Source organism: Panicum virgatum, chromosome 5K (assembly GCF_016808335.1).
Source record: "Panicum virgatum strain AP13 chromosome 5K, P.virgatum_v5, whole genome shotgun sequence".
Lineage (NCBI taxonomy): Eukaryota > Viridiplantae > Streptophyta > Magnoliopsida > Poales > Poaceae > Panicum > Panicum virgatum.
The window spans coordinates 59731772-59746594 of NC_053140.1; the positions used below are offsets into that span (position 1 = coordinate 59731772).

Here is a 14823-nt window from a genome sequence, read left to right on the forward strand (position 1 = left end):
TTTCCCGTTTCCGGTCCGGTCCGAGACAGTAAACCGGGTCCGGTTTTTTATATTTTAGGCTTCTAAATCCAAAAATACAAAAGTAAATTTTTTGTGCTACTGTTCCGGTTCTGAACAGTACCACCGGTTTTTTAAACCCTGTCCCCGCCCCGCCTCCCCCTCCTGAAAATTTTCGTCCCCAAATTTTCGAACCACCGCACGGCCGCCGCGTCCGTCGCCGCTGCTGCCATTTTCGGCTGCCGCCCAGGTGCGCGCCCAACAACGCTCCCTGCCCAGTGGGCCCCAGAACGACCCGTTTTACCGTTCTGCCCCTGCCGCCCAGTTATTCTCATTTTGCAAGGTAGCAGCGGTAGTACTACTTATACACTCCGTTGACCGTTCTCACTTCCGGATATATTCGAGAATTTTATTTCTCAGACGGGTAAAACTTCGCCAAGGACGAGGGTAGCAGTAGCACACGCGTGTTCTCAAGAAAACTGTAACCTGACACGATTTTAATTCCCCAAGGATCCAGGTCAAATGGGTGTGTCCAAACACGTGATGACAGGAAAGGGCAAAAGGGTAAAACGCAAAACTGAAAACCGCACGCGGAAAAGAGGCAGGGGGCAGTCGGGCGCGCGCGGGATTGAGCGCCAAACCCAATCCGCACCGCGCGAGACACCCCCCATCTCCATCCCGTCGCGGCACACGTCACCCCATTTATCAGGCCGTGCGCCGAAGCGGCAACCCCTCCTCCCGTCCCCGTCCGCCCCGCTCCGCCTCCCAAAAATTTCCCCCTTTTCCTCAGCCTCTCTCCACGCGAGCGGGCCTAAAACCCTAGCCCCGATCCTTCCCGCCCATGGCCTCCGACGACGCCAAGCCCGCTTCCCCTCCCGCCGCCGCGGATCCGCCGGCCGCCGACGCCGAGGACGCCGCCGACCCCGACCCTGCCGCCCCGGCGGACGGCAAGGAGGAGACCACCCCGCAGCAGCCGGAGAAGAAGCGGGGCCGCAGGAAGAAGGGGGAGGCGCAGGCGGAGGCGGCGAAGAAGACGCCGCCGCCCAGGAAGTCCGGCCCCGCGGCGGAGCGCCCGTCCAGGGAGAGGAAGACGGTCGAGAGGTACTCGGAGCTCGCCAAGCGCGTCGTGCCCGTCAAGAAGTCCCCCGCTATTCTCCAGGTGAGCAAGCCCTCGCTTTTCCGCCCGGGCGTGTTCGGCGCGCCCCTGATCTACTGTTTTTCGTGGCTTTCCTCCTGGCTACTGTGGTACTAACTTGCTAAAAATAGCTACTTTGAGGATGTTTGTTTGGACATCCCCTTTACGTGCTTGGGGTCTGTGCTTCGGATTTGGGGAATTTGCTGATTTGCGCTCCTATGGCTCATGTTTTTTGTGCTTCTCTGCTCTAGGGCTCTGGAACCAAGCTGAAAGACATACCCAATGGTAAGTTCTCGCTCCTCAAACGTGTCTCCCCGTTTTCGTTTCACTGGCGTGGTCTCCCTGTTTGCTTATGGCGTTTCATTGTGTGGTGACACGTCGTTTAAGATCTGCCGAGCCGTAGGATGAGATACCTCTGTTTGACTCTGTCGAAGTTGGTGTTTTGTCTGCTTAGGAGTCAAAATTGCGCCCCCCCCCCCCCCCCCCGCCGGCTCTCACACACACCCCAACCAAAAAAAAAACAAAAACAAACTCGGGTATGGATGGTGTATGCCATAATGGAAATTTATGGGGACAAACAAATTGGTTTCAGTTGGTAGTGGAGCTGAATAGGTAGTTGTGGGGTTTATTTTTTTTTGGGGGGATTGAAATTTGAATAATCTTCTCCAGTATATGTTTGCCAGCTTGCAGCTAGATACCTCTAATTTGATGCGGCTTTCTTAGGCTACAGATGCCTTCAAAATGACTGGCTCTTGCCTGCAATCAAGATTTACTTATAATTGTGTGGTGTGTGGAACTTATATTAATGTGCGTGGTTTGGATCAAATGCAAAGGAACCAGTAACTTGAGTTACATTGTGTAAGATTTATTTCATTAAATGCAGAATGTGCTGCCATGCCCATGCCATGGCACTAAATCCTCTCTAGGCTTAACCAACGAAAAAATAAATGATAGGCTGGTATGTTACTCTGTTTACTTAAGGGGCCATAAGGATGAGGTGGTATGTTGCTTGTCACTACAACTTATAGGCCTGTTTGTTTCTGTGTCTGGTGGCAGTGCTTCCTGCAGAAGTGTGTTGCAGATAAGTGGGGATTATTGTGTCTTGCATTTTTGTCGGTTTGCGTTCAAAGTTTGATTATTTCTGGCAGTGCCGTGTGGAAACTTGCAGCGCTCTGTTGTGGGATTTTGGCTTTTCTGTCACTGATGCTGCCAGCCGGGAAGACAAATGGGGCCTATATGTTCATCCTTGTCTAAATGTGATTACAATTCAGTCATTTTACTGATTCATTGATTATACCACATTTAACCCTTAAATAACTGATTAGTGTGTAGTGCCTATTTATGCTTTGGAATTTAAGTTGTTCTTCTATATCTGGATCTTGGATAGGTAATAGGTTGTTCTATGCCTAAGTAATGTGATGACCTCTTTTCTTATATTGGTTGAAAGTTTTGTTGAAATTACTGTGGAAAAGAATATAGGAAATACATTGAAGTGTGTTGTGCCTGTTTATGCTCTGGAATTTAAGATGTTCTTCTATATCTGGATCTTGGATAGGTTGTTCTATGCCTAAGTAATGTGATGACCTCTTTTCTTATATTGGTTGAAAGTTTTGTTGAAATTACTGTGGAAAAGAATATAGGAAATACATTGAATAAATGGAAATGTTTTGTGACGTGCATAACCTTTTAGTGGTGCTTTATTGTCTGAGAGATTTTCTTTGGGTTTAGCTAACACCTATTAGAAAGTATCCAATTAATAATCTTTGTGTGACATCAATAACCTTTTAGCTGTTGCTTTGTCTGAGAGATTCTCTTTGTGTTTAGCTAAGTCCTAATTGAAAGTTTCCAATTAATAATCTTCACCTTTGTTCATGCAATACCAGTTTCCTTCAAACTATCGAAGAGAAAGGCAGATGATATTCTCCAAAGCCTTCATGTTCTAATGTATGGGAAGAAATCAAATGTAAGGCTTCCACAGAATCTTGTATCCCAGTGTGGTTTCTTTTTATTTCATTTACTTTGTTAACTGTGTTGATGCTCTTCAGGTCCACTTTTTGAAGAGAAACATATCTCAATTTTCTGGTTTTGTTTGGACGGACAATCAAGTAAGTTTTTTCTTTTATCACATTATATTATGTAAAACAAGATGTTTTACCCACATTATGTTCATAGCTCCATTACCCATGGTAAACCTTCGTGTGAACACCCACTGTGTTTGCTGTAATACTGTACTACTCCCTCTGTCCTGTAATGTAAGACATTCTGGAGTTTTTAGGACAGATTATGGTTGTGTACAAAAGACTCTCCTATCCCTAATTATTAAGCATTGGAAATGTGCTAATTAAACTACCATGCTCTTTCCCATGCACCTCCCCCTACATGGTTGCATGCACATTTTTCTATTGGGAAAGACCTGAAAACAATGCGCAATTAAGATGTTTGGGTCCACTCTCAACCTAGAATGACTTATATTTGAGGACAATTTTTGAATCCTAGAATGACTTATATTTGAGGACGGAGGGAGTAGCTTATAATTATGACCGTAGATATCTTAGTTCCTGCAAGTTTTTCTTGTCTCATGTATATTGTTATGTATACAATTGTGGCATTTTATTAGTGGCTTAGTGCTATACAGTTGTAACCTGACCTGCTATTTTTCTTTGACAAATATGCATGTATTTTTTCAGAATTTCATGTGCTATTTGGTCATGTTTGCCCTGGTTTTAATGTTGTCAGGAAAAACAGAGGACAAAAATAAAGGAAAAGCTTGATAAATTTAACAAGGAAAAGTTGCTCGACTTTTGTGAAATACTGGATATTTGTGTTGCAAAAGCAACTACAAAGAAGGTTAGTGAGATAAGCCCTGTTTATTGTTAGCATGCGCTGTGAGACCTTTAGTAATGGCTTGTGCTTTGCTGAAATTCAGGAAGAAGTTTCTGCCAAAGTCTTGGAGTTTTTGGAGTCCCCTTTTGTTACTAGGGATGTTGTTCTCACTGATAACAAGGTATGACCTCTGATTGAAATTCTATCTTTCCATATGACACCTTTGATCAGCATATTTTTATCTGCCTGGGGCCACAAAAAATGATGCCCATGGCTGGAAATGTATTTAGATGGGTTGGAAGGGCAGCTTTATATATTTCAGTGTTTTAAAGGCGGTAAGGTGAGGCGAGGCGAGGCGAGCTGGGTATGCCTAAGGCGGCACTGTAACCCAAGGCGAGTTGGGTCCGCCTGGACGCCTAGGCGATGCCTTTAAAACACTGATATATTTACAGCATGAAACCCCTTATTAGCGCTGGGCTTACTTTTCTTGGACTTAAATGGGTTGGAAGGGCCACTTTATATATTTACAGCATGAAACCCCTTTTTAGTGCTGGACTTGCTTTTCTTGGAGTGCAGATGCCCTTGGTACCATGAACTGAAGTGTCTATTCTTTTGTCCACCATTGCAGAAAGGGAAGAAACGTGGGAGGAGACCTAAGGGAAGTGGTGAGCCAACTTCTGAAGGTGCTTCTGAAGACAAGGTAATCCTATCTGAAGTTCTTTTTAGTGCCCTGCCAAAACCAAAACAACCACCCTTAACCTTCAAATAAATAAATACTCCCTCTGTCCCACTAAGAGTGTTTGTTTAGCATTCAAAAATTGTCCAACAAAGAGTGTTTGTCTAGATTGTAATGAGGTTCATCTAATTAAAGCAATGTCAAGTACCAAGAAACTATTATATAAAGATGCATGGAACCAATCAAATACTACTTAGGTATATGCTAATTTTCTGTGTCCCATGCATTTGCATTTATTAAGGATCTAGGGAACAAATAAACAGTGTGGTTTTGAATCCCAATTTCTACAGTTAATTAGGGGTGACAAGGTCATTTCTCACTGCTAGTAATGTGTCCAAAATTTTCTAAAAGAACACTTATTTTGGGGCGGAGAGAGTAAATAGATAATAAAACAAACATCTTTAGCACTTTCATTTACTTTGGTTCTAAATAATCACACCGGCTGTCTCCTACTTCCTTTTTATTTGGTATATTATTTATTTGTAATCACCATTGTAAACTATCTGGAAACTTCTGATTAAACCATTGATTGTAGCTTTGTAGCAGAACAACCTTGTTGATTGTTCTGCGAAAATGAGCTAAGGGAATGTGAGCATACATTTGAAAATGCTAATCTAAACATGTAATATTTGCTATATTGCCTTTATGATTATCAGTGTTTTTCTCCTACTGTGAACACTCCCTTTCTGTATTCCTTTTGTTGGGACTGTTGCTCAACACTTGCTCTCCTTCACTACCCATAGTAATTTGTTACTATCTGAACAAGGAAATAAGTGAACATAGATGGACAACATCTATCCAGTTGTTAAAATTTTAATGTCTTGGCACACCCCTTTACTAAGCATAAAGAATATGGGATCCTGATGCTCCTTTTTGTCCTACTAAGCAGAAAAAGAAAAGGGGCAAGAACCAAGCAGCTGAAGCTGGGAAAGAGAGTGATGTTGAGGAAGATGCTGGTTCTCACGATGCTTCAACAGGAGAGGAAGGTGATGAGGGATCTGTAGCAAACGATAATGTTGCGAGTGATGATGAACCTGATGAGCCTCCAGCAAAGAAAAGGTCAGCAGATGTAAATCAAGTTAAGAAGGAAACTGGGTCTAATGCAAAGGAAAAAGACGCACCACGAAAAAGGGTTTCTGCGAAACCTGCAAAAGGTGCTTCAAAGCCTTCTCAAGGCATTAAAGATGAGCCTGATATAGAGGTCAAAAAGGCTGGCAAGAGAGCAAAGAGTTCTAAGGAAAGTGATGCTCCACAAGATTCAAATATGGTGGACAAGGCCTCTAAATCAAAAACGGTTGATGGAAAAGAAAGCCACAACAATAAGGTTGCTAAGCCATCCAGTAAAAATAAAGGTTAGTGTCTCGAGTTGATCTTTTTCTGGCCATGCAAGTGCCTTTCTGATTTTCTTTACTACTATGTATATGGCCAGTATGATTATGTTTTTTGAGATGCCATATAATCTACTTGACTAGCCATAATAAGCTATTGTCCTTCTCTGCTCTCCAGGTAAAGGCAAGGGTGGTGCAAAGGGTAAGCCTGCCCCAACTAAGGCACAGCTGCATGCTGTTGTTACCAGAATTTTGAAGGAAGTTGACTTCAACACGGTAAGCAAATGATTATGTTTTGAATCTGGTCCATTGTTTTCTTTACTTTGTATCCTGACTGGTTATACTTTTGTGTAGGCAACTTTGGCTGATATTCTCAGACAATTAGGTACTCTCTTTTATGTTGATTATTAAGTTCATTAGAGTAGAGGGATGGAATATACTGACATGTCTTTGATCTTTCTAACCCAGGGGCCCATTTTGAAGTGGACCTCATGGACAGAAAAGCAGAAGTGAAGTGCATCATTGAGGATGTAATAAATAATATGTCTGATGATGATGGTGGTGAGGAAGAATCAGATGGTGAAGCAGAAGCCAATGGTAAGGAAGAGAAGGCAAAGGGTGATCCTGATAGAGGTGAAGATAATTGATGCAAAGGATTGGATTTACATGCATGGTCAGGTTTGTATTATGCCAGCGGTTTGGATTGATCTTGGGAGGACTATTCTGTTGGTTCTGTACAATTGGGGCACCACCACAAATTGGTGACCTGGGTAGTACAAGATTGTTAACCATTTCACACAGCCGTATACACCTAGTTGTGCTTGACTAGGTAGCGACCTGTAGCCTAGTTGCTGGTCATGTATAATAGCTGTGGGTTTAATAGCTTTGTTGCTTAGGTAGCTAGCCTGACTGTAATATGCACAATAATTCTTGGCTTGTTTCGTCCATTTAAACATGTAAAACTCTATCTTTCTGAGTCGTTCCTGTTTTGTACATTTTGTAGTTCCCTCACAATGTCGAGGTTTTAGTCACAAGCATCCCTGATGTGAGTGGTTTTTGTTGAACTGCTATCACGGACAAAGTGTGTTAGGTTTCACCTCAATTCAGATAACCTCATTTGTGCTGTTTCTGTTTGTGCAATGTTGAAGGTTTATCTGTAAGAGCTGTTAGGTCTGTCTGTAAAGGAAATGTTTCTCATGAAATATGCTGCAGCGGAGTGTGGGCGGAGGCAAAATAACATGGAAGTGATACAAAAATAAAATCTATTGTAACTCGATAATAAATATATATTTCAGAGTATGTGTTGGAATATTTAACAGATGAAAGAGAACGTGAAATAGATAATTATAATTATTAGCTATAAATTTTATTTTTATATTAATTCTAATTAGCGCGCGGATTTGATTGGCTAGTACTACTTAGTACCATGCCTGTGTGGGAGCATGATTTGATAGGCTAGTACTACTTGGTACCATGCTCGTTGGTCTGCACTTGTTACTTTTTTTTTTGTCAGACGTTGATTTATCTCGGTAGTCTTTGGACCGAGAGGGGGCTAACGATTTTCGAAACCCTAAACTCTCTGAAATCTAGAATACCATGTTAGTTGGTCTACCGTCATGGCTAATAATTCATCCAGTTTTCTGAAACTGTCGTTGTGTCTACCTGTCATTTTTAACATGGCTACCTTCACGTGTCTGCACAATGATAGTAGGAACGACACGGCCGTGTTACGTTATTCGGTGTCGTGAGACCGTTTAGCAAAAACACACACACACAACACCATCTGGAATACGGTATGATGCTGCATTGGATGTAGGCCGTTCCGGTTCTCACCTGCTTGGAGAACCATGTGCATGCTGGTCGCGTTCTTGGCTCACTCCATCCAAATGTCCCAACCACCAACTCGTGCACACTCACAAGAAACCCCTCGTTATATGCCTGCTCCCTCGATCATCTCCCCTCCTGGGTCTGCTTGCAAATCCCAATCCATCGGTGTGCTCCGCTCCGCTGCTCATCTGCCTCGCTCTGACAATGGTAATGTTTTTATTCATCCGGTTTGCTCATCGATCGAATTCTCGCCATGTATTAAGTAAGGGGCCTGCCTGGATGCACGCAGGGTGTGTTTGAGCTTGGCGTCAAGCAGCAAGGGGAGCCGGCGCTGGTGCCGCCGGCGGAGGAGACGCCCAAGGGCCCCTACTTCCTCTCCAACCTGGATCAGAACATCGCCGTCATCGTGCAGACCGTGTACTGCTTCAGGGGGGCCGGCGACGGCGACGGCAGCAGCGCCAGCGTCGTGCTGAGGGAGTCCTTGGCGAAGGTGCTCGTCCACTACTACCCGCTCGCCGGCCGGATGACGATCAGCGGCGAGGGGAAGCTGGCCGTCGACTGCACGGGCGAAGGCGCTGTCTTCGTGGAGGCCGAGGCGGACTGCGCCATGGCGGACATCGGCGACGTCACCGAGCCCGATCCGTCGGTGCTCGGCAAGCTCGTGTACAGCGTCCCCGGCGCCAAGAACATACTCGAGATGCCGCTGCTTGCGGCCCAGGTATAAACGCCGTACGAGTTCGATCAGTTCATCAACATGTCATCGAGTAGCTTGTTTGTGCTAATAATGGAGTAATGGTTTTGGTGATCGGTCGGCTAGGTGACCAAGTTCAAGTGTGGCGGCTTCGTGCTCGGGTTGGCCATCAACCACTGCATGTTCGACGGCGTCGGCGCCATGGAGTTCGTCAACTCGTGGGGCGAGACGGCACGCGGCCTCCCGCTCTCGCTCCCGCCGGCCCTCGACCGCGCCGTCCTCCGCGCGCGCGACCCGCCGCAGCTCGAGTTCCCACACCACGAGTTCGCGCAGATCACCGACGACGACGGCGCCGACGAGGTCGCCCCGCCGCCGCACGACGGCGCGCCGCTCCTGTACCGGTCGTTCCGGTTCACGGCGGCGTCCATCTCGCGGCTCAAGGCGCTGGCGCCGCTGGAGGGCCGGCCGTGCACCACGTTCGAGGCGCTGGCCGGGTTCGTGTGGAGCGCGCGCACGCGGGCGCTGGGGATGGCGCCCTCGCGGCGGAGCAAGCTCCTGTTCGCCGTGGACGGGCGGCCGCGGTTCGCGCCGCCGCTGCCCGCGGGGTACTTCGGCAACGCCATCGTGCTCACCAGCGCGGCGTGCGCGGCGGGGGAGCTGGCGGCGGCGTCGCTGCCGCGCGCCGTGCGGCTGGTGCGCGGCGCCGTGGAGGCGGTGACGGACGCGTACATGCGGTCGGCCGTGGACTACTTCGAGGCGACGCGCGCGCGGCCGTCGCTAGCGTCGACGCTGCTCATCACGGCGTGGTCGCGGCTGCCGTTCCGCGCGGCCGACTTCGGGTGGGGCCCGCCCGCGGCGTACGGGCCCGCGGCGCTCCCCGAGAAGGAGGTGGCTCTGTTCCTGTCGTGCGGGGATGGGGAGGAGCGGGGCGGCGGCGTCCGCGTTCTGCTGGGGCTGCCGCCCGCGGCCATGGCCGAGTTCCAGCGGCTCGTGGAGGAGGTGACCGCGGCATGAATTACAAGATCGAGACAAATCCCAGAATCCGCATGGGATGGTTAAAGCCATACGTACGTGTTGGTGGCGTGTTACGTTACAGTGATCCACGGAACGGGAAAGTATCTCCACATATACTTGTGCCCACACGATTTATCTCCACCATTCGTTCATCTCACGTGATATCCATCCAACCGTCGAATTTGTCACCTTCCCATGTTTTTCTCACCTACCCATGATTTGTCTCACCACTGATTCCAAGATGAATGGTCCGGATAGCATGTGGTCACAAGTATATATGTGAAAAATCCATTGTTCTCCGATGAACCCTCAATCATTGTTTAATGGATACAATGCTTGTTGTTTAAATTAACGCACAACAAACAGTTAGATGAGGAATTTGAGCAAAGGAAACAAATGCAGATGTGACGAACACACAAGAGAGTAGAGCACATTGAACATGTTACATTCAGTAGTGACGGAGCTAGCCATGACGGGTTGATTTCCCATCTTCCTCTCCTTTCTTCTCAAAATGGAGGAGGTTGCATTATTTGTGGGGCGGTAGGGGGACTTGAGCCCCCTTTAGACCCACCATCGAATTTGCTCCTGAATTGAGTATGACAAGATAAGGTCGATTATAAAAGAAATAAATAACAATAGTTGGTCCCGCTGCGAATTTAAATAAATACTCCCTCCTTTCTAAAAATCAATGAGGGCATGCATGTTCCGGTGATTGAAAGGTACTAATAGTGCATAATGGCACTTTTTTCTCTGATTTTTTTGTATCCGTTGGTCTAACAAGACATTATTTAAATGAGTTTTAAAAAAATAAGTAAAGGATATTTCAGTATTGTTTTTTTTTCAATTGGGATCCACTGTACATGTTGAAACAAAGAAGAAAAACGATAGTTGCTCGACTCCCATCTCCGCGTATCTCCTTGAGGGCACGCCCGCCGGTTCCACTCTCCTTCGAGCGCTCGCCCCCACCGGTTCCATTATTTGTAGGGTGGTAGGGGAACTTAAGCCCCTTAGACTCACCACTGAATTTTCTCCTACATTGAGTATGACAAAATAAGGTCGATGGTAAAATACATAATTAACAATAGTTTGTTCTTTCAGCTCTGCATCAATATGTGGAGTTATAAAAAAGACCCCACGGGACCCCACCCCCTCCCCCCGCGTCGCTCCCACGGGGGCGACCCGGGCGGGCCTGCCGCCGCAGCCGCCACCCCTCCCTCCTCCCTCCCTCCCGTTCGTCGCGCCGCCGCCTGAGCAGGCCGGCGGAAGTCCGTGCGGCCCGCAAGGACGGCGGCGGCGGGGCACCCCTTTTCCACTTCGCGTTCCGGCGGGCGAAGGACGGAGCGCAGCTCGTGGCGGCGCCGGCGAGGGAGGCCGGATCCGGCGCCGGCGGGCGTAGATCGGGTGTCCCCGCGGCCGGATCCGCCGGCGGTGGCTGCTCCCAAGGCGCGGGGGCGACGACATAGCGCGGGATCGGCGCCCGCGATGGACGACTGGCGGCGGCTCTTGGCGCGGCCGCGCTGCGCGTGCCGGCTGTGCTTGGAGGCGGCGCGACGGCGCAGTGGGCGGCGGCTCCGGCGTGCGTGTGGAGGCAGTGCGACGGCACCGTGAGTGGAGGCGGCTTGGTAGCGCCAGAGGCTGCGCGGTGTCTGCGGGTGCCGGCGTGGCTGGGCTGGGCTGGCTGCGAGACGGTCTGCCGGCCTCGCTCCAGCGCGGCGGGCCTGGCCATGTGCCCCCGGCGGGGCCGCGGCAAGGCGGTTGCGGAGCTTGCGGGGAGCGGAGGTGGTCACCTGCCTGCAGTGTTCGGCTGGCTCGGCAATGCCCGCGTGGTGACGGCGACAGGCAGTCCGGGAGGCGAGGTTGGTGGTGGTGGCGGCCATGGCTGGCAGTGAACTGGGCTTGCGGCGGCTGCTGGCAATTGGGTGCCGGGAGAAATCTTGCTCGGCGGACGCTGAGCTGACAAAGGCGATGCCTTGGGCGCCGTATTCCTGCTGAGGACTTTGTCAAGGCACTCCTCCTTGCTTCGATGGTGGATTCTCCGGGTGAAAACCTTGCCCAGCTCGGGCGGGTGGCGTTGGCGCAGCTTTGCGTCATGTTCTTCCTGAAGACGCCGCCTTTGGAGTTCCCTTTCTTCGCAGTGCGTTGGAGCCTTCACTTATTGGTTTGGCGGCGAGTGGCCACGCATAGCGTCGGCCGTGTCGGTTCTAAACCCCAGCCATGGTCAACGGGTCATGTGGTACAGTGGGTGGACACCAAGTCTTGGACTCGAGGGGTGGGGGTACGCGGTGGCGGATGGCGGCCAAGAAGTGGACATTGCCGCAGTATTGTGAGGGCAGGACCTCTGCTTGGCATTTGAGGGCGACGGTTTGGCCGGACCGTGCGCTAGAGGAGACCACGAAGTTGGCAGAGGCCGGCGTGGTAGGAGGTGGCCGGCGGAGGTGCTTTGCTGATGTGTTTGTGCAGTGGTCGTCTTTTTGGTTGCCGGAGGCCCCGTGCGACATTGCTGCTTCTTGACGAGACGACTGGGTGGCTTGGGCTCCAAAAGTGTTCTATCAGATCTAGTGGACGTTGTGCGGCAGATGGATGGCTTGCGGCAGCTATTCGAGTATCGATTTGACAGCTTGCAGCGACCTATGGCGGCCAACCCTGCTCGGCGGGTGTTGGTCCGGTGTAGGGCAACTTCGTGAGGAGGCGTAAGCGGACTCGATGGTGTGGTAGCTACACAGCTTGCAGCGGACCACGACAGCTAACCCTGTATAACAGTGGCTAGTCCGGTGTGGGACATCGTCGGCAATGACGGCGTTGGCGGTGACAATGGTTTATCCTCTGTGGGCCTTCGCCATGGTGATGGTGGTGCATTTCTGGTGCTCGAGCGTTGGCGATATGAAGTGTTTCCGGTGGGTGCTGCCCCAATCCAACCTTCTGGGGTTGTCTGTGTGTTGCGGTGTCGATGTCCCAATCCGACCCGCTAGTTGCTAGTTGTTTTTCTTTAGTTTCTTTTTGTTTTGCCTGATTATGGCCTCCCAGGGTCATAGTCTTGTATTTTTTCTGCTATATTAATAGAAATGCACACGTCGTGTGCCGTTCGTTCAAAAAAAAAATATGTGGAGTTATGGGACACTTTGCAGCACTTTCAGCTCACTGCGGAAAATCCTATCACTTGGCGCCTAACTGCTAATGGTACTTACTCGTCTGCGTCTAGGGGTGCAAAAAGGTGCCCCTAAGGGTATCCACCGCCCCTCTTAGTTCAAAAGTTTGTACTAGTTTTTAAAAGTGAGAGCTTATTTTGAGAAATTAATACTAATTTTTGAACTAAAGAGGGACGGTGGATATCCTAAGAGGCACCCATTTGCACCTCTAGCTGCGTCAGCTTATGATGTCCAGTTTATTGGGCCCTTTGCCAATGAACGCTGGACCCAGGTGTGGCAAATGAAAGTGGAAAACAAATGCCGTTTCTTCATGTGGCTGCTCCTTCAGTGCAAGTTACCCACAACACACATGATCATTGGTGGCACAGCTGATGCAATTTGTAAATTGTGTCATTGTACATAGCAGACCACCTTATACATGGTTGCAAACTGCTGATATGCCCAGGGAGCATGGCGACTGCTAGCACAGCGGGCATCCTTCACTTTCTTGCCGCGTTCGTTGCCCCTGTCCACGGTCCGAGATTGGTGGGAGCAGCTTACGACAACCTATGCTACTTGGAACATCTGAAAGGAACGGTGCCGATGGGTATTCGACTACAAAGCCCTGGCCGTTGATTAGTTGGTCCTGCTAATTCTACAAGACGTGGCTGCTTACCGCCAAGCACACGCGGTTGCACATGCAGTTCCAGCTGCTTAGTACTAGTACTCCACTTGCTGTACTCTTGGGCGTTGTGTTCCTAGTTCGTTTCTTTTTTGTATTCTCTGTGTAAATTTTTGACCTCTCCTTTCCACTATTAATGCAAGAGCAGAGCACCAGCTGTATTCCCTCAAAAATAGTTTGTTCTTTGCAGCGTGGCCTCCCGTCGTTGACATTTTTTCCTTCTCGACATCTTGAGCACATTCTAGTTTTGCATGGTAGGGGAATGCTCTTTGTTCATGAGAATTTTCCAGCCCTGGAAAATATATAGTAGAGATGGGTAACACAAAGTCCTGGACATATATATGGATTCATAAGAGTGCAAAATGTGAACCACACAGCGCTCCATTGTTGCACCCATGACTGATCTGGTTGTTCATGTGGTCGATAATAATTTTGCAGGCATGCTTTGGTAACAACTGGTTTTGTTTGGAAGTTGGAACTATGCTTCTGCGAGTTTCATTCTCTGTTCTCAAATCTCACCACATGTTTTGTTGCATAAGTATATATCGGTGGTGTTTTACAGGCCCATCCGGACGAAAAGCATTGCTATTTTCCAGCGGATCGATGAGCGTAGCACTTGATTAGCTTGCTACCGATCAGAACATCACGGTGCGGTCTCCTCGCGCACGTCGTCTGGGCCGGCGTCGGAGAGCGGCGCGGCGCCGCTCAGGCCGGCGGCAATTGGCTTCACGCACGACGAGGTCGTCCGTGATGGCGCATGCAGCTGGTAGGCACGGGTCCCCCATTCACGCGCCGCCACGCTCCGCGCCCAGACGCGCCTCCCGGACGCAGAACTGCAGAAGGATGGGATGGGGACGCGCTTCGCAGGGGCAGGCAGGGCCAGCAGATGGCCAATGCGTCGGCGGCGGGTCCACTCTATAGGACGTCGCCGCTGGCTGTTCGCACATCGTCGCGAGAGGAAGACGAAAAAGCCTTCGCAGCGTGCCGTGACCCGCCACGTCGGTCTTAACCGTATAACTGCGATCCAACGGCGCCGAGAGGCTCGGGGTGGACGGTATTTCATTTACCGTCCACCCTGGACGGTAGATGCAATACCGTCCACTCTTGGGCCATCTCATCGGCGCCATTGGCGACGGCCAAGCCGTCCAGACCTCCACCGCCAGCACTCGTGCTGCTAGATTAGTTCGCGACGTGTTCCAGCTTCGCAGGCCGGGAGAAGGCGCGGTCGACGGTCTGCACCGACCGGCGGCGGCGTGCGGCGTGACGCCATTGCACGGGCGGCGACCGCGAGGTGCGGCGCGTGATGGAGCGACGTACTCTCGCCCAGACGGGCGGGTTTGATGGTTGAGCGCCGCAGCAACACCACGCACGGTGTGCTTAGGGGGCCCGGCCCGGCATGCTGCCACCGCACACGGCCGCCGGGTGCTCGCACACGCGGCGGCCGAGGAGAAGCCGCCGGGTGGCA

General features: G+C 50.0%; 2 protein-coding genes across 2 annotated transcripts; both read left to right on the forward strand.

Moving 5' to 3' along the window:
* Positions 1-715: 715 nt before the first annotated feature.
* On the forward strand, positions 716-7144 carry LOC120709116 (protein DEK-like). Its single transcript, XM_039994644.1, has 11 exons — positions 716-1156; positions 1384-1417; positions 3016-3095; positions 3178-3237; positions 3869-3979; positions 4059-4136; positions 4584-4655; positions 5581-6043; positions 6198-6295; positions 6374-6404; positions 6488-7144. The coding sequence occupies exons 1-11, from the start codon at positions 839-841 to the stop codon at positions 6664-6666; spliced, it is 1524 nt and encodes a 507-aa protein (XP_039850578.1). The 5' UTR covers positions 716-838; the 3' UTR covers positions 6667-7144.
* A 621-nt stretch (positions 7145-7765) lies between these two features.
* LOC120709117 (omega-hydroxypalmitate O-feruloyl transferase-like) lies at positions 7766-9857 on the forward strand. The gene is made up of 3 exons (XM_039994645.1): positions 7766-8053; positions 8136-8564; positions 8664-9857. Exons 1-3 carry the CDS (start codon positions 8051-8053, stop codon positions 9549-9551), a joined length of 1320 nt encoding a protein of 439 aa, XP_039850579.1. The 5' UTR covers positions 7766-8050; the 3' UTR covers positions 9552-9857.
* The last annotated feature ends 4966 nt before the right edge of the window (positions 9858-14823 follow it).

Coding starts and splice junctions, on each gene's coding strand:
- LOC120709116 (XM_039994644.1), top strand. CDS start 839: ATGGCCTCCGACGACGCCAAGCCCGCTTCCCCTCCCGCCGCCGCGGAT. Junction 3,096..3,177: donor TGTATGGGAAGAAATCAAAT/GTAAGGCTTCCA, acceptor GATGCTCTTCAG/GTCCACTTTTTGAAGAGAAA. Junction 3,980..4,058: donor CAAAAGCAACTACAAAGAAG/GTTAGTGAGATA, acceptor GCTGAAATTCAG/GAAGAAGTTTCTGCCAAAGT.
- LOC120709117 (XM_039994645.1), top strand. Junction 8,565..8,663: donor TGCCGCTGCTTGCGGCCCAG/GTATAAACGCCG, acceptor TCGGTCGGCTAG/GTGACCAAGTTCAAGTGTGG.